Genomic DNA, 17,841 nt, shown 5'->3' with positions numbered 1-17,841 from the left:
TGCGAACTGTCAAGTATGTTTGTAGCACAGATCATTGTTTTTGAAGCTGTCTTTTAGGGGCTCTGGCTCACCTGATGAGCAGGATGGGATGGAACTCGGGATACATCATCCAGCTGTGGTAACTACAACCAGGACTTGCACCCTGGAAGTGCTTACCCTTATTAGACCGTTAAAAGGGAAGAGCAACTAGAAAGAGAGGTGTCATCATGCTCCTACCTGTCAGTACCTTGAGGAGATCTACTTGATTACTACTTGGTCTATTTAAAATTTGATTTCTGGGATATAGAACACAGCATATGTTCCGTTTTGTATCTGTCTGTGGTTTTGGTAGAGTTTATTGCATGTTGTCTGCACTAGGAGATCCCTGGAAGAAAGGAACATGTTTCAGCTTGCTGTATTCAACACTCTTGTGTATCTATTCCTGTTGATAACAGTAGCTTCTCCAGAGAGATGGTGGAGCTTATTTTTAAATCATGTCTAAGTGCAGTGCCTCTTGTTGGTCTGCCTGCTCCCAGGGATATCAATGGGATGCACAAATTCTTGGTAGTTATTAGAAGCTTCAGAATAAAAGCTACCTGCTAAACCATTAAAGTAAGCTGTATTTTTGAGAAGTGGCTTTCTCATATGAGCTGCAGTAAATCTTAAAAGTAACTTCTAGTATTATGGTTATTTAAGCAATTAATGAGAACTTCTGTTTCTTCTAAAACAAGGTAACTGGTACATTATATGCATTGTGCATTTATGAAGCAGTAAACTTTAAAGCTTCTGCTTTCTTTCAGTTTAACAGAAGAAACTGTGCATCTTTATTTTGAGCCTTCGTGCAAAAATTAACTTTAAGGTTGAGTTCCACACTAGCATGAGTCTGAAAGGGATCAGTATAAATACAAGACTTTTTCACTTTGAACTTTTGCCTTATCAAATGTGAGTTTGCCAAATTTTCTTCATCTGCTTCAGACTGGGTATGCCGTTGTTGCTGCCTTGTGGTGCCGTGCACCGTGCTGTGTTGCACTGGCTGAAAGCTTATCTCATTGTTCACATTCACTTCCTCATAGGACACGTGCCTAGTAACAGCTTCAACTTTATCTTGCTAGATTAAATTTCTGGTTGTATGATATGTTCTTTATATCTGGAAGTGAGTTTTTTAAATGTTAGCTTTAACTAACCATGGATTGAATTAAAAATCCATCGTAGCACCATGGGTATGTTCTAGGTGTAATCTGCACATGAAAAAACTTAAAGTATTTACATCCATATTTTACAAGCAGAATTTTACCTACTGTGTTTGAATTTTATGTCAGGAAGGAAGTAAAAACCCTCTATAAATACAGACAATATGAAGTGTTTTGGGGGTTCAGGAGATCAGTTGTGTAGCAGAATATTAACCAGGGTTGGGCTGTGTATTTTGACTGGCTTGTAACTTAGAGGTGTGTCTTTTGAAAAGCAGCAATAAGAACTGGTGGGAAGAGCAAATAAATGTATGAATTTGCCAGTCAGGCAGTGGCAGAAGTTCATTTGTGGCAGTATTGTAAGTATTTGTCTGTCTGGAAAACATTAATGTGTTAGTATTTCAAATACGGTAAAGCCGAACTGCATGTGAAGGAACACTTTTAACAAAGTTCTTCTCTGCTAATTTGGTCAGGATATTGGTGAAACTATTGTATTTGAGATGTATGATATTCCTAAATCTTAAGGAGGAAGTATTTTAGGCACTTAAAATCCGTAGTCTAGGAAATATATGTATGTAATGTACTTAATTTTAACATTGTTCGTGATTTTTTTTTTTTTTACTGGGAGTTCTGACAGCATTGGTATCTGTAAGATGTTTTAAGTCATGTTAAGAAAATTGCTCTTTGTAATAAAGGGATGTTTTTATTAATTAAGTTTGCAGATAGTCATCAAAAGAATGGGTATAGAGAGGGAGAAGGGTGAAAATTACCTATTCAGCACAGTAGTTGAGAAATGCAAGACTTTAGTTCTTGATGTTCTAGTGCAAAGTTCTTATGTTTACCAGTTGCTTCCTTTTCTGATGTTTTTAGTCATTTTGCTGGTTTCCATTAAAATACAAGAGCTCTAGTTTTACCTACTCTATCTTGCTAATATTTTGACTTTTATGTGCTGTAGAAATTAAGTGAAGCATTTTCCTGGGTTACACTACAGGTAAAAGTAATTTGAAAATATTTGGGGCTGTGTTTTGCTGTTTTGTCAGACCTTTTTTTACATAATACTACGTAGTTTGATAGTTTTGAGGACTTGAGGACTGTCTGACAGTTTCTTGAGACCAGTTTAAGCTAGATAAAAAAAGGAAGAGTTAAGAATAGTCTTGCTTTGTAAGTGTGGTTAGAGGAAGCAGGAAATATCAATGTGTTAGAGGAAATATCAGCCTTGTTGCAACGTGTTAGTACACTATGATTTCACATTTGTGTGAGAATGAGCAAAACTTTGTTGTTTTTTTTTTTTAAGTCAGGGGAAAATTGATCTGCTATTTCTACATAAAATTTAAATAAAGAATGTGCTACTCCTTATTTTGAGGGTAAGGGGTGCCCTCATGTGGTAGAAGTTAAAATTGAAATTCTCCTATTCAGATTTTAAGCTCAGATTTTAAGCAGAGAGAATTTTAAACTCTAATTATTTAAGAGCTTTTTTGAATGAATATTTAGGGGAATCTCATATTGTAAAAATCACAGCCTTGCCCTGGAATGTCTGAGTGCACAGAACTGGGCACGAGAAAGATGAGTGCATGATTTGGTTTTGTTTTGTTTTTCCCTGAAATCTTCAAAGGACACCAAAGGATTAGGGCTGTGACTTCACTTGGTCTGAACTCTGATGTTGTTGCTGTTGTCTCTCACATAGGTGATGTGCAGTTCATAGACTATGAGTACTCTGGATACAACTACCTGGCTTATGACATTGGAAATCACTTCAATGAATTTGCAGGTAAGAACTGGATTTCTGAGGTGAAGTTTGACTGGTTTTATGAATAAAAAACCCCCCCAACTACCTCATTCTTGCACATTCTCTTTGTCTGTTTATCTAAATGCATGTTTACAGCTGTCAGCTCATGGTATCAGAATATGTTGTCTCATTTTGCAGGCCAGTTATGCCTTTCCTTTGCAGCTCTGCCAAGCCAGAAATGGCAATGTCATGTCCTGTGTGCTGGTAGAACTAGATAAATACAGAACCCACAGCTTTCCCAGTGTCCTTCTGTGAAGAGACACAGCAGAGACAACTGACTGTAATGAAATTCTGTGGATATCACACCATGGGTATATATTGAGAATACTGTGTGGTTCCACAATGCCAAAAGTCAGGCTTGTCTGGTTTTTTTTGTTGTTTGAATGGGTGTACTAAGTACTTGCCCTGTCCTAAAATGAGAGGTAAAGATGAGACTGTCATAGGAAAAAGGTGGGATTTCAGGAATGAGGTGTTTGTGGACTCCTTTATTATCTAGCTCAAATTTTCTCAGTGAATGCCCCTTCCATTTACTCCATAAGGGAGAAATAACCTCAAGTGTGTACTGTGGTGTTTCAGAGCATGGGACAGCAGCGAAAACCTACATAATGATTAGTGCAGATGGAAAGCACAGTGTGGTGAAATCAGGAGCATTAATCTACCAGTCATTTTTACTATGTGAAGTTTAGATAACTTAAAAAAATCAGAGTGTGTACTTGGGAATGTAAGTTGTATAATTGGTAATTTAAATATTTGGAAAGCAAATTAAATTCTTATACAAAGTATAATTGGGAGCATTTGATTTTTGTCTTGCACTTTTCAAAGTCTTACATTAGTAAGAAGTCTAAATGCACAGATATATATATTTTTTTACCTATGAAGAATGGTTGTGCTTCACTTTAACTCTCTATCCAGTAAAAATCTTAATCATGTTTTGAAGGTAAATTTGAGAAGATCTGACACACAAAAGAGTTTAGGTGCAAGGGGATTGCACTGTTCATAGTATAAGACTTGGGGAGAATTCCCAAATTCCTGGGGAGTAATAGTGGGAGTGAGCTGTGATCCAGGTTTGGGACTCCTGCCAGATCCCCTATGGCCTGTGACTAAGCATTGCCAGTATAGGAAGAAAAACAGGATAAAAAGGGGTTATAGAGATAAGGCTTCTAATTCCACCAAACCCTGTGGAGGAAAGAGACAGATTTGTAGTAAATTTTCTTCAGACATGAGCTTAGTGACAACTGGATATGCATCTGGACTCAGCTTGGGATGTTGTTGCATACAAGTGCCTTTTCCTACAAAATATGTAATATTTGATATATTTGAGAGCTTTTGTTTCATACTGCAAATACTTTTTCTTGAAGCTTCTCTCAAAGCCCAAGTTGTTGAATCTTGGCCTACATTTAGACTTGAGGTCTGAAAACATAAATCAGATGTTGAAAACACTGGTTTGTGTGTGGGGAAATTCTTGACAACACGTAACTGATAAAGTCAGGTCAAAGTAAAAGTGCTGATGTTTGTCTACAGCAATTTGTGCCTGTGTGTTGGGATGAGAAGGGGGAAGTAGTCTAGTAATGGACTTTTAAACATAGAGAATTGTAAGCTCTAATTATTTAAGAGCTTTCTTGAATGAATATTTAGGGGAATCTCATATTGTAAAAATCACAGCCTTACCCTGGAATGTCTGAGTGCACACAGCTGGGCACTAGAAAGACAGGTGCACAAGAAAGAATGATAGGTACTTAGGGCTTCTAATGGTCTTTTTAGGCTACAGAAGGTTCTAATTGGTATTTTTTTCTTTTCTAGGAGTAAATGAGGTAGACTACAGCCTTTATCCTAACAGAAAATTACAGGAACAGTGGCTGAGATCTTACCTTGAGGCCTACAAAGAATATAAAGGATTTGGCACAGAAGTCAGTGAAAAAGAAGTTGAAATTCTGTATGTCCAAGTCAATCAGTTTGCACTGGTAAGTAACAAACAAACACTTGATTAGGCACACCATGGACAAATGTAATTTCAAGTTTCTTAATCTGAGTGCTGTGGCACATAAAGAAAAGCTTCTGTTAGAAGTAGAATTTCCTTCTACTTGCTGTTTAAATATTGCCTGTAGAATATTCCCAGTGAAAGAAGCACTGGGCATTCAGAAAAGGAGGAGATGAGCTTTTAGTGAGTATTTCTGTTGACTGTTCATTGGTCTGGCAAGTTTGAGTTGGCCAGAGCTTATGGTGGGCCTGTATTGAACTTTTGTTTGTAGTGGTAAGAAGACAGAAGAGCAAGTTCATAAAGGCAAACTTAAAAAGCCTTTTTAAAATAAGATGATAAAATTCTGTTTGTGTAAAACCAGGATATTTTGATTTTTATTTATTTGTTGCAGATAATTAGGTCACTCCAGAATCTTTCAGTACTGACTTAACTTTCCTTACCTGAGTGTCTCGGCAAGAAGGGGGTTGCTTTCAGATTTTTTATCACCTTTAGTGGTTTAAATTGTAGCAAAGTGCACATGGAGTCAGTCTCCTGGTTCCCCAGAAGTTTTAGAGAGAGGGCTGTCTGTATGAGTCTGCTTCCTGCTCCTCCAGTATCTCTGTGCATTATAAGCTGTTTCCTCTCTGTCAGTCTGTCTTTTGCAGACTTTGGATGTAACAGCTTCAGTCTCTTGTTCTTTCCCTTTGAAAGGATGGAGCCTGTTCAGTTTTGACCTGACTTTGGTGACCTGTCCTTCAGGAAAACAAAATTTAATTTTGTTTTCAAAATTAAATTTAATTCACGGAGGTAGAATAAGTCACATGGGTGTGAAATTTAATCTTTGAATGTCATGAGGATATATACTGTTAGAAGCAGTTTGAAGTGGTCTTTCTCTTTTTCTAAGCTTTATCTTTGTGTGATTTCTTAGCAGATACTTCAGAGGTTCACATCATTTTTGTTTTTCAACTAACCCTGATCTTGTTTTGCCTAGAAGATGTGATTGGAAATGTTACAAAAAAAGTTGCCTCTATTTTGTTTTCTCCCCAAGAATAACATGGCAAACTATTTGTAGGAGGACTAAGTCTAAAGAAACCACTCTAGCCTTATTTTAGTTCTCTTTCCTACTGATCCAAACACACTTCTGTTACTGTAATACTCTGCTTTCTGGCAAAAGCTAATGGTTGCAGTGAGGAAATACAATTCACAAGGAAACGATTATTAAACAAGTCTTTGAAAATAGCAGCTTGTTTGGTGCAATTCTTTTAAAATGTCAGCTGTTACTGTTAAACTCAACTGTCCCATTTATTTGGGAAAGTTAGAGCTGCAGTTAAGTAGGCTGGTGGTCTGTTTTAAAATATATAGCATTGTTTTGTCAGTTTTAAATGATGGTCACAGTAAAGTTTAAGAGGATAGAGTTGTGTTTAGACAACAGCTCAAGGCTTGCCTATAGACCACACATGATGCTCAAATACTGTGTGACACTTATGTCAGTTCATGTGGGAAGCTTTGTTAAGAGAAAACATGACCTAAAGTTAATGGATGCTGAACTGCTACTCTCTGGCAAAGTTATCTAAACTAGAGATACAAGATTCACGTGGACATATATTAGTTACCATGTTAAGATGCTTTTGGGTGCATGTGCATTTTTGTGCCTTCTAAACTCCTAGTCAAGTGTTACATGCAATCTTTGGGAAGCCATTTAGGTAATTACTGTAAGCAGTTATTCACTGAAGTTGGAAGTCTGTAGCTTGTAACCTGGGTGGTCCAGAGACATCTTCCACAAGGAGACTGTCGTGACCATTACGTGTTGATTTGGGATATATTAATGATCAAATCTTTAATGGTTTCAGCCTGGAAGTGAACATGGAAGTAAGTTTGGAACAAATGAAAAGTTTGTGTAAAGGCTGATGAGTTAAAGGTTTTCATGCAGCACTGCATATTATCTTTGTCCAAGTCAGCAGTGAAAGGGTGTGTAGTTATAGAGATCCAAGGCTGTATGCTAAGATTCAAAAGGAATTTCATATTTGTGCTAGATATGAATAACTGTGGAATAATATTTATTTAATTAGATAGTAGATAAGACAGTTGAATTTCTGTGCATTTTTAAGGTATAGTTTATATAGTTGTACAACAATCTGCTTAATAGGTGACCTATTTTATAAATGCAATGTTATTTTTCTTGAAAATGACACATGGAGAGTTAGGAGTCCAATAGGTTTACTTGTAACTCTGATTGCCAGTAGTATTATTCTATAATACTGCTTACCAATCTGTTTGGTAAAGAGATATCAAATAACTTTACAAAAAGTTTGTGTTTTGAGTGCTCTTTTGTAGATAACTTTCTGTCTCAATGTGAGAATATGGTCTGCATGTTAGATTGGAAACAAGGTTAATTTTTCGCTGATAAATTTTTTTCCTTTCAGGCTTCCCACTTCTTTTGGGGATTGTGGGCTCTAATTCAAGCCAAATATTCCACCATTGACTTCGATTTTCTGGGGTAAGTGTGCTTGCTATGTATGAACATGAAATACTAGGGTCTGGAAGGGATCTCTAAGGCCATCTACTCCAACACCCCAGCTATCAGAAACTGAGACCTGAGAGACAGACCTGATCTATGTGGTCATACAATAACATCTTTCAGAGAAAACAGGATAGTAAAAGCTGTCTGTGCTTTTTGTTGCTGAAAGTTCTCTTAATTAGTATGTGCCCCTGGAATAAAACTCATGGTATAAAAAGGCAAGGAACATAACGTTTTGGGACATTGAGTACTCTTTTTTATTAAAGAGACAAAGGCTTAAAAACCAAGTGGGTCAGTGAGGTGTGCTGTCTGTCAGATCCAAGACCTACATTTTCAACTGAAGGAGTCAAAGAAATGGGGTTCTTGTAGTAAACAAACTCTTTTGTACTGATTGCATGGAGTGTTGATCCCGGAAACCCCTACTTTTTTTAAAGAACTTTTGTAACACTGATGAATTTTAAGCCCTGTTTCCTGAGGTGCTGGCCAGGGTTGTTCTGTTTCAGGTGGATAGATGTGTCTTTGGCATTTTTTAAATGATCTTTTATGGCAACAAGCAGAGGAATTCACTTCTCCAGTGGGGCCTGCATGAGGTGATAAAAGTAGTCATTTTTTCCTGGTAAAAGATCCCACTTAGGAATTTTTTTGCGCTGAGTAAGACAGTTTGCTGGGCTTAGTTGGGTCATTTTGTCAATGAGACCACTCTGGGTTCCTGTGGCTGATTATCTACTGCAGCAGTACCCGTGAGTCACCACGAGATGGCGCGACAAACTTAAGGGAAAACACGGGCCATAGAACCCCAAAACTTGTCAGCTTTGAATAAAATGCCATTCTTGTAATAATCGAGATGACATTTCTGTGGGAATGTAGTTGGACAGTCCATTAAGAACAACTAAAAGCACAGCCACTACCTTTTAATAATACCAGAACAGCATCTGTTTTGCAAGCTGAGAGTAGGGTGAGGAAGTACCGAAACATCCACTGTTCTGAATTTCTTCCTTTGGCAGCTGCTAAGGGTCAGTGTTGGAAACAGGGTCCTGGAGTCGGTGGTCTTTTGACCAGCCCTCCTAAGCATGGCTGTTTTCATGTAAGGAGTTACCTGCTCTGAACTTAGACACACTCTCTCTCTCTCTCTCCCTTTCAAAAGGTATGCAATTGTTCGGTTTAACCAGTATTTCAAAATGAAACTGGAGGTCATGACGTTAACTCTTCCCGAGTAACGAAGAGGAGGACACTTACCAAGTGGATGGACAACCCCTGGATCTTTTCTGAGAACAGATACTGGAAAAAAGCTAAACATTTGTTGAAGTGCTGTAATGCTCACTTGGTGGTTCTTGCTTTATAAATAATGCCTCTAAACAGTCCTTCAATGTTAAATTTAATATGAAGAGCATACGTACTGCTGTTGATATAAAACGGATTAGAAACTTGCTAAATCTATAAAAAGTTGTAGAAATGGCAATTTAATCCTTCTTTGTAATTTAACATATGTTGTATGTGAATTATTTATTATAAGTTTAACATGATTCCATTGCTGCTTTCATCAGTTTTTGTTAAAGTTGGGTGCAGACAGTGAAGTTGTTCCAAAGGATTCATTTAACAACTTGTTTTATTGAAGTTGCATTAACTTATGCTAAAGAAGACTTGTCAGAGAATATTACCCTTTTAAGATATGTACGAGCAAAACGAGTGACAATAGACTTGAGATCTCCAGTGTAACTAGGGGGAAGGGTGAGGACTGTCTTTATTTTTCCCTTTTTTTATTTTTAAAGAAAACAGTAGCTTTCCATATGATGGTACTATTCTTTTCTTTTTTTTTTTTTTTTGCACAAGAATCAACCAGCTTGCTGAAATGATAATTAATGTTTTGATTTTTTTTTTTCTTCTTGATTCATTAAGCTGTAGAAATGCGAAAGTTCTGTGGCCATAAGGTTCTCTGAGGGCATGTACCATCTGTAACTCCTGTGTGAAAGCTGCTTTTTTATTAAGTGTACTCTTGAAAGCAAAAGACCACTATTCCAAATCTGTATTCCTTTTTGAAACTTGATTCTAAATTTGAACACTATTCTGGTGTCTGTATTTGATGTGCTTCAGTAGGATCTAGTGGAACAGAGGTTGAACTGGAGACGAGTGAGCAGAGATCCTGTTGCACTGGGGAGCAAGACACAGGTTTACAGTTCACGTGTTGTTGACATCTTTCTGCTTTGTCATCTTCTAACCTTGGATTCTAAGTCTTAAATACCTGGTCCTGTAGCTGTGCAGATTCTGGTGTGTCTGGTGTTTCTTTTTTATTTTCTGTCAGCAAATTGCTTTTCGAAGTCTCCAGTCTGAAGGACAGTATGGAAAAGTGTATGACTTGAGCAACTGGGCTTTGATCATCACACACACTTTCTTATTTCTTAAAGCTATTATACCAAGAATGGTCTGGATTACAAAATGTGAATTGAAAAGACAATGTTTACTTAATGGGACAATGTATAAGTTTGTGTGGAAAAGAGGCTTTAACTCTGAAAGGGGGGTGGGGTGGGGGGGAAAAAACCCATAACAGGAAAATCAAACTCACCAGTGCAGTGTGGAACTGGGCAGGCACGTACTCTACTCTGATGATACTCTGAAAAACTTTGCACTTTGGTCACATAAGTGCCCACATGTACAAAGTCTGTGCGTGTGCAAGTACACGTGCAAACACAAACTTACCTGAAGAGTAAATATTATGGGGAGTCTGTTGTGCAGGCTCCAGCAAAGATATTTATTCAAAGTTGCTTTATGGCACACTCCTGTGTGTGTATGTGTGTATCCTGTGTACACACGTATATACATATGTGCTTTACAAAAGCTTGGATTGATTCAGGACAAAGAAAATTCATGTGAATGAAAAATTTTCACCTTTTAAAGACCATTTCGAATGGCATTCTGTTCTTTTACAAAAGCACGGTTTAGGATTTTTTTTTTCCTCCTGTTTATATTAATCTCTGAATGTTTCTGTTTGTTTGGGTTTTTTTTATTTTCTTCAGTCAAAACCTTAAAAATTCTTACACAAATGGGAGAACTGGGATTTTTTTTTTTTAACTTGAAATGAGGTAACCATTTTCATTAGCTGGAGGCTACTATACTGGACAAACTTTCTTTGTAGTTGAAACAAATAACTAAAGTAGACATTTATAATTTACTTTGTAGCAGTTATCAAGGATGTTGCTAGAGCTCATGAAGGCACTGAAGACCTTGATCTTCTGTACTTTCTCCCTGTGGACATTATTGACATATGATGAATAATACCCTGCTGTCTTGTATGTATTTCCTTTAAGTTCAGCAAGATGTGCTTGGAAGTAAGACTGATAAAGATTTCTGAACTCTTTTAATACTATTTTCTTCCAAGCGGTGGCTTTATTTCTGACAGTGTTGCTTTGTATTTGTGAAATATTTGAAAGAAGGCAGTGAAGTTCACTTGGTCTTGGGAAATCCAACACTTGACAGATCCCAAGTTTCCCAATGGCTTGCAAGACACATTCCCTTTTCAGGTACCAGTACTACTTGCATTTGGAGTTAGTGTAGTTTTCCACGGTAGTATTTTTGTTTGTATAGCTCAAGTAGCAATAACTGTAGGAGTGGAAGTTTTGCTTCTGCAGAACCAAAGCTTTTCCTGAGTGCAGCTCAGTCTCATCCTTGTGAAGTTCCACTGAATCCCGTAAAAGCACTTTGAAGCAGGTAGTAAATACTCCAAGCTTTTCCTGAGCCACTTAGAAGAAGCACAAGGACTGTCGCAGGTTACAGTGGTTGACTTTGCAGTCGTGGTAGAAGATTTAATTTTGCACGTTGAAATTAATTTTACACACTTAAACGCTGCTTTGCATCAGCTTTCCTTCAAGACAAGTGCAGATTAAACCAATTTGTGATCATTTCTGAGGAAATACTGTAAAACATCTCCCAAAAGGAAATGCCAGTTACCTTGAGCCTTGTTCCACATCTGTTTGAGCCAGTAGCACTTGGATATTCTCTCTCGCTGAGGAATATCTGCAGGTGCATTAAGTTGGAAGCAGTAGTTTGCAATGGCATTGCAGATAAGGTAACTTGAAACTGTGAATACAGGACATTCTGAATGTAAGTTAGGTACTAGAGAACATGTACTTGTTTCAAGTAATTTATCTCAGTCTCTGTAATAGCAACATTAAGATATTTGAAGGAGGACAAAAAAAATGACTGAGCTCTAGAAACATCCTGTAGTAGTTTTGACTGTGACTTGCCAAGAAGATACTCTGTTGCCTTTATGTTAAGCTAAGGGCACGAATGCCAAAATTAATAATTCTTGCTGTAGTTAAGCCTATATTGTAAATATAAAGAGGATTATTAGTAGCGGCATTCTTGCAGAAATAGCATCAAGTCAATAGACCGTAGTGGCCTGGTTGCTTTTGTAAAGCAGAATAGTGTGAATTTTTTTCTTCTCATTTCTGCAGTCAGATCTGGCTAATCCAGGCCTGATTTCGTAGGTCACCCAAACACTAAAGATTTCTGAGCAGTACCTAGTCTCCTATCACATAATTTTAAATACCTTCATTTACGCTTGTTTTGCATTTTAAAAGGACATACCAAATTTGCATTAACCAGGTCTGACTGTACGTGTATATACAACAGTGTAAATAACCATTTGTAAATTAGTGTGAATTGTACTGTATCTTGCATTTATGGACTTGTGTATTGCATTGTATTCTCTCCTATTTTGTAGAAATTTTGATGTAAAGAAGAAATCTTAATTCTGTGTGCAGACTTCTTTTGTTAAATTGACCTGTAATACAACATAATAGTTTTATGTTAAGGTATCCATTTATAGCCTTGGGCATCCAGGGTCTTTTTTTCCCCTGTTAGCTTTTTTGACAACTTGCTCTTGGGAATGATTCTGGGAATAAAGGAATTTATGCAGTACTTAGATTAAGAGAAAATCTGTTCTAATAATAGTGCAAACCATGCATCAGAGGTACACGTAGTACCTGTGGGATAGGGAAAGCTCTTAAAATTGTTTACTTAAACTTCCAAAAGTTTCCTATACATTTTTGAATGCTGGTGACTTCAAAACATAAGTGTGTTGAATTGAAGCACTCCTGAAATGTGTGCTCCCATGGGGACAGTGGTTGAGGTAGTTGTGATAAGAGTCCCCCAACTTTAAATATTTTGGTGGATAGAGCCTTATTCTAGGATTAGTTTCTAACTTGTAAATGCTTATGCTCAGTACCCAAATCACTAAAATAGTTCTGCCAGTCAATTTTTGTCAGTGCTAGAACTATTGGTACTCCCTTTAGATGATCTGAAACCTAGCTGAGGTATTTTCCCTGTGTGTCATTCCCTCCCCCTCTTCCCTGTGCTCACAACCCTGCTTCATTAGGGAAAACATAAATTATATAAAACTTCCTTTCCATACTTAGCCATCACTATTTCCTTTTTGGACTAAATTTATATTCTGTTTTGTCAGTACATAACTTCTCATCAGAATTTTTTTTGTATAGGAAGTCCCTTTCTGAAGAGGCCTTTAACCTTGGAAACATAGACAATGAAGCAATGCTTTTTCCCTGACTATATTTCATCACTGTTGCCTTTCACTGTCTGTTTAAACCCCATAGTGCCCTTCAAGCTGTTAGTTTATTCTTTTCACTGGTGTTTAACTGTGCTGGAAAATGCTGTGCAAATCTCATACTCCATCTGACAAATCGATCTTGATACAGTTTGTACAACATGTCAGCCTTACCTGTGCATATCAGTGGTGACACTTGAGATTACCAGGGTCCTGGGAAGTACTAGTCAAGAGGAGGGATGGGCTTGGTAAATGTAAGTAAAAGGAAATCATTCACATGGAAACTCAAGCTTCAGCTTTTGGTGTAGCAAGGTATTGTTTATGCTTGTTTACTTGCATGGTTTAAGGACAAGAGCAAATTGTAAAGGGTAAAGTTTGCTTCAAAATAAAGTTCAGATTTTTTTAAAGCCTTAGGTAGCTAACAAAAGCTTACAAAATGCTGTTTTGTTACTCTTACCAAAAGAAATCTTGAATTTGGGTAACTTTTTGATTAAATAAAACTTTGTTCTAAAACCCAGTGGGCTATAATCTCTTGCTTGGAGCAGTCCTTCCTGTAGTTTGCAGAGGAGGTTGACCACATCTTTCCTTGTCTGTGTTTTGAGGTGTCTGTGTGTCCTTTGTGTTAATATTTTCTGTTATTTACTGTGTTCTAAGTTGTGCTAGATTGCTAAACTACTGGAATTGGGAACTATCTCCTATCATCTTCCACACCAGACAGGTTGTAATCACAGTAGTAGAGCAGAAAGCATTTGATCAAACCTTGAGTTAAATGCAAGGCTGATATGGAACGGTCTTGCAGCTGATTTTTTTACCCCCTTTTTATGACTGTGGGTGGCAAGATGATGGTTTTCTACAGTTGTGAAAGATATGAAAAGCCACGACCTTTGGTCTTGTGCAAGTAGGTGTTCTGTTAGCCACACACAGTCTTTAAGAAAGGGTCTCTCAGCAGTGAGAAACCACACCATTCCAGATGGCTTAAACCACTTTGGGGCTTAGAGACCTTGAGTGGGGAGGAAAATGTGCGAAACGTTTGCACAGGCCAATTGTATGAAGGTGCTCCATCCAAGTGATGGAGCGAGATACTGGAAAAGGCATTGTTTGATTGATTGTTGTTGTTGTTCTGGTTTGGTTTTTCCCCCCACTTCTCCCCCCACTCCTTTTTTAAGTGACTTTTCCACTTGGTCCGATTTATAGAGATTGTGTGATTAGGAAACCGGTCAACCTGGGGTGGGGGAAGAGGGAAGAAGTGGTTCAAAAGATAATAGTTTTAAAAACCCACCAAAACCCCCATGTAGTTGATTAGTTGGCAACACTGTGTGCTGGGCTTCTGTCTGTATTTAATAGCGTAGGTGGTGCTCTGCACCAAATTCTTTAAGAAAGGGGTTTATTATTGTTGTGAAATGTCAGAAAATTGACTGGAATGGCCCTCAAGCCCGTTAGGATCTTGGGTTTCACCAGATTTCACCAGATTACCAAATTTCTGGTCCAAGGTTTTACACTTGGCTGTTTCTGCAGCCTTGTAAGATGGTTGAGCTGCTGTTGTGGTTTCCCACTGATGTGGAATTTAATTCACAGACTTCCCAAATATGTTTGATTTGATATTTATAGAGAGATGACACAGAGGGAAACTTCATGGAAATGTTGTGAACATCTAGAAAGCAAACAAGTTACTTAAAATCTAGCAAACTTTGACAAAAAATGCTGAAATAATTTCAGGTCCTGCACCAACCTATTTTTATGGCATTGCAAGTGCAGTTTTCCTCTGTTAAGTGGTTTTTGTTTTTTTTTTTTCCCTACATAGAGACCCATGCAAAACACAAAGTGAAAGAAACTTGGAAAGAGAAACATGAAAAATATTGTATAAAATGCCATAAAACACAGTGTGAACTGGAAAAAATAAGTAAATGTTTCTAAGTTTTTGGTAGTAATAATTCTTAAGTGTTATCAAAAAAAATGTGTCCAGTCTTCAGTGTGTGATTTCTTTTTTTTATAGGAAGTTTCCATTTAACATTTTGTATCTCAGATGCAGTCTGTGGTAGTTAATGCTGCTGCTTTGTACACAAGTGCTTTGAATAGTCTCAGCGCCAAGAATGTATCCAATCTTTCCTAAATATGACTTCAAGTTAGAGTCACTGGTTCTGTTTAAGCCTCTTAACACAGCTGTCCAAAATCCTTTAAACACTTGCAGACACAGGGCCACAGCATATTAGGAGTATATTCCATTTTGTGTCATTTTTTTTGTTACTGCATATTATTCAGTGTTCTTTTAAGCACAAGTCCACTTGTGTCCTGTGAATGAACTAAGCTCAATTTATAAAAGAGCCTTTGTCATCTTCTAGCACTCTCATCACCCCAAAAAGTCCCTATGACCCTTCTTGTATGTCGTGGAGTTTAGGTGCATCATTTATCATTTATTGGAGTGAATTGTATTTCTTTTGAACTAAATGTGATTGAAGCTATTCTAAGGCCTTCTACCACTGATTAAATGAAGTAATGTACCTTTCAAAGAGATTTATATTGTGTAAATAATTTCAAACTGCAACAATAAAGTTTGTTTCTAACTGCACTGTTAGCATATATTGTGATGATTTTGCTTTCCTCAGGTTTGAAGACTTGATCTGGAATACTTGAGAGTTCTTAAAGGCTTTTGACTTGTGTTCAAATGCAGAAGTCTCTCTGGGATTAACAACCCCTCTAAAAATAAATACTTTGAGTCAGTATTTGGCTTATACGAAGTTTACTCTTTGCAGTTTTACATATTAAATAGGCTTGGTCATTGACCACTGAAGTTTAACATGTGGGAGGCAGGAATGAGATGGAACATGACTGTCAGGGGGAATCACTACCATTGAGGAAATGGAGGAAAACATGCAAATTTTGGGCTGCTCTAAAGTTTAATTTATCCCCACGGGGGCTGTGTTAAGTCTGGGGGACCATTTTACGGGGTGATCCGTGATGCTGCAGACAGGCTCTGCATCCAGGGGCACAGGGTTAGATGCTTGCAAATCAGCTGGGATGTGTTCAAGGCCAGGTTGGATGGGGCTCTGAGCAACCTGGTCTAGTGAAAGGTGTCCCTGCCCATGACAGGGGGGTTGGAATGAGATGATCTTTCCTTCCAACCTAAACTATTCTATCATTCTGTGTTTTGATGTACACGAACAAAACTGCTTCCTCTATCTTGGTTGTGCACCCAAAGAAAACTATTTCACCAAGAGCATGGATTTTACTTGGGCTTCAGTTACTCTGTGCAATTGCTTGTGGTGGATTTTTTGAGGAAGATGTTTCTTGGGCCCAAATCTGGGGTCCATTATCCTGCCTACCATCCTGAAAATGGCCATTTCCCCCATACCCCAAATAGAAAATGTTGTGGGTTTTTTTGTAGTGGGCTTTATTAAGGTGTTGTTAGAGTTTGTGCACATGTGGTAAGGGACAGATACAACAAGCAAGTAAAGCAGGGTAGGAGGCTTGAGCCCCATGCATCTTTGCTTAAGTAGGTTTCTTATGCATATAACAATTCTATCTTAATTTGCAAGGCCCCCTCCTTTTCACTCTACTTGTTTTCTGGAAGTGTAATGATCACAGAGCAATGGTTTGTTCACATGATCAATGAAGCCTGAAATTCTCAAATATCCCAAGCATTGCTGGATCTTGCTGACCTAAACAAGTGCCCTATTCCCCTGGGCTTTTTGCTGCTGAAGTATTACTACTGCTACAGGGTGGGTGAGTTAAGAATTGTTTTTCAGCTTCATAGAAAATACTCAGACTATGACTAGATATCTAGGGTTACTCATCCCTACTGAATTGCTGCTTAGAGCCAAGAGATGGTGTTTATCTGGCATCCACTACCCAAATACTCAAAGCTTTCCACAGGGAGGGCTAAGCTGTGGCTAGCTGGTGTTCACTGTTGTAATTACAGTGAAAAGATCTCCCGTGCCAATGAATTAGTCCAAGGTAACATGGAATCTGTCTTTTTTTCCTCAGGCAAAAGTCCTTCATTCACAGCTTGGCCAGAAACTGCAGAACAAGCTTACTTGGGCTAGAAGTTGCCCATGGGAAGTAACAAGGAGTTTTTTTTGAGGTCATCCTAGAAAATATGATCCTGAAGAGGTTATTAATTTTCCTTCAGATAAAGAGCAAAGTACAGACACACAATAGGAGGGAAAACAATGACGTGTGTGGTGGATTCCAACATTTAATGTTTTAAAATTTCAACTATATAAAGTGTGCATTTCTAGGAGATTTCCCTGAGTGAATTCAAAATAGCACATTTTCCTTAATAACAGTAGAAAGCTGATTTGGGTTATATAGGATGTATATAGGATTATGGGTTAAGAGTTATATTTAATGTGTCTATATTGTTAATAGATATACTAAGTATATCTATATATGTTTCTTTCCCATTCCTTGTTAATATTCCCTGCAATTAACCTGCAGTTCACTCTCATCCTGGTCTCTTGCTATGTAAAATAAAGCTGCTCATCTGATTTTTAAATTTTTAGGAGTGTGTTCAAGTATCAGCATTCACTCGAAAAGCCAAAGGTGATGTTTACTTGAAATTACTCTATGACTGACCAAGGCAAGTCAGAAGCACACTCTTACTTTTTATCCTTACTTTCTATGGATACCTTTATTTCCCTGTGCCCTGGGAGGACAGAGGGGGATGACAGACTCCAGCACTTACCCGCAGGTGGCAATGGAGCTGCAGGCTCTCTCTCATTGTTGAAAAAGCTTTTTCAAGACAGCTTATTTTTGTAGTGCAGCATGTCATACAGTGAGTTAAACAGGAAAAAGGGTATTCTTTTATCTCTCAATGAGTTGCAGCCAAGATCTGTAATTGCCTTGCTCTTAATGTTGCGT

General features: G+C 37.8%; 1 protein-coding gene across 1 annotated transcript in view; it reads left to right on the top strand.

Annotated features, from left to right (window-relative positions):
* ETNK1 (ethanolamine kinase 1) overlaps nucleotides 1-15,550 on the top strand; it is a 32,797-nt gene extending 17,247 nt beyond the window's left edge. The window contains exons 5-8 of the mRNA XM_027653774.1: nucleotides 2,851-2,934; nucleotides 4,753-4,913; nucleotides 7,333-7,406; nucleotides 8,572-15,550. Coding sequence (XP_027509575.1) covers nucleotides 2,851-2,934; nucleotides 4,753-4,913; nucleotides 7,333-7,406; nucleotides 8,572-8,644 — 392 coding nt within the window. The 3' untranslated portion in view covers nucleotides 8,645-15,550. The remainder of the gene's footprint in view (nucleotides 1-2,850; nucleotides 2,935-4,752; nucleotides 4,914-7,332; nucleotides 7,407-8,571) is intronic.
* Nucleotides 15,551-17,841: the final 2,291 nt, after the last annotated feature.

Source organism: Corapipo altera, unplaced genomic scaffold (genome assembly GCF_003945725.1).
Source record: "Corapipo altera isolate COAL_440 unplaced genomic scaffold, ASM394572v1 1, whole genome shotgun sequence".
Taxonomy (NCBI): domain Eukaryota; kingdom Metazoa; phylum Chordata; class Aves; order Passeriformes; family Pipridae; genus Corapipo; species Corapipo altera.
This window is presented reverse-complemented; position numbering and strand designations above follow the sequence as displayed.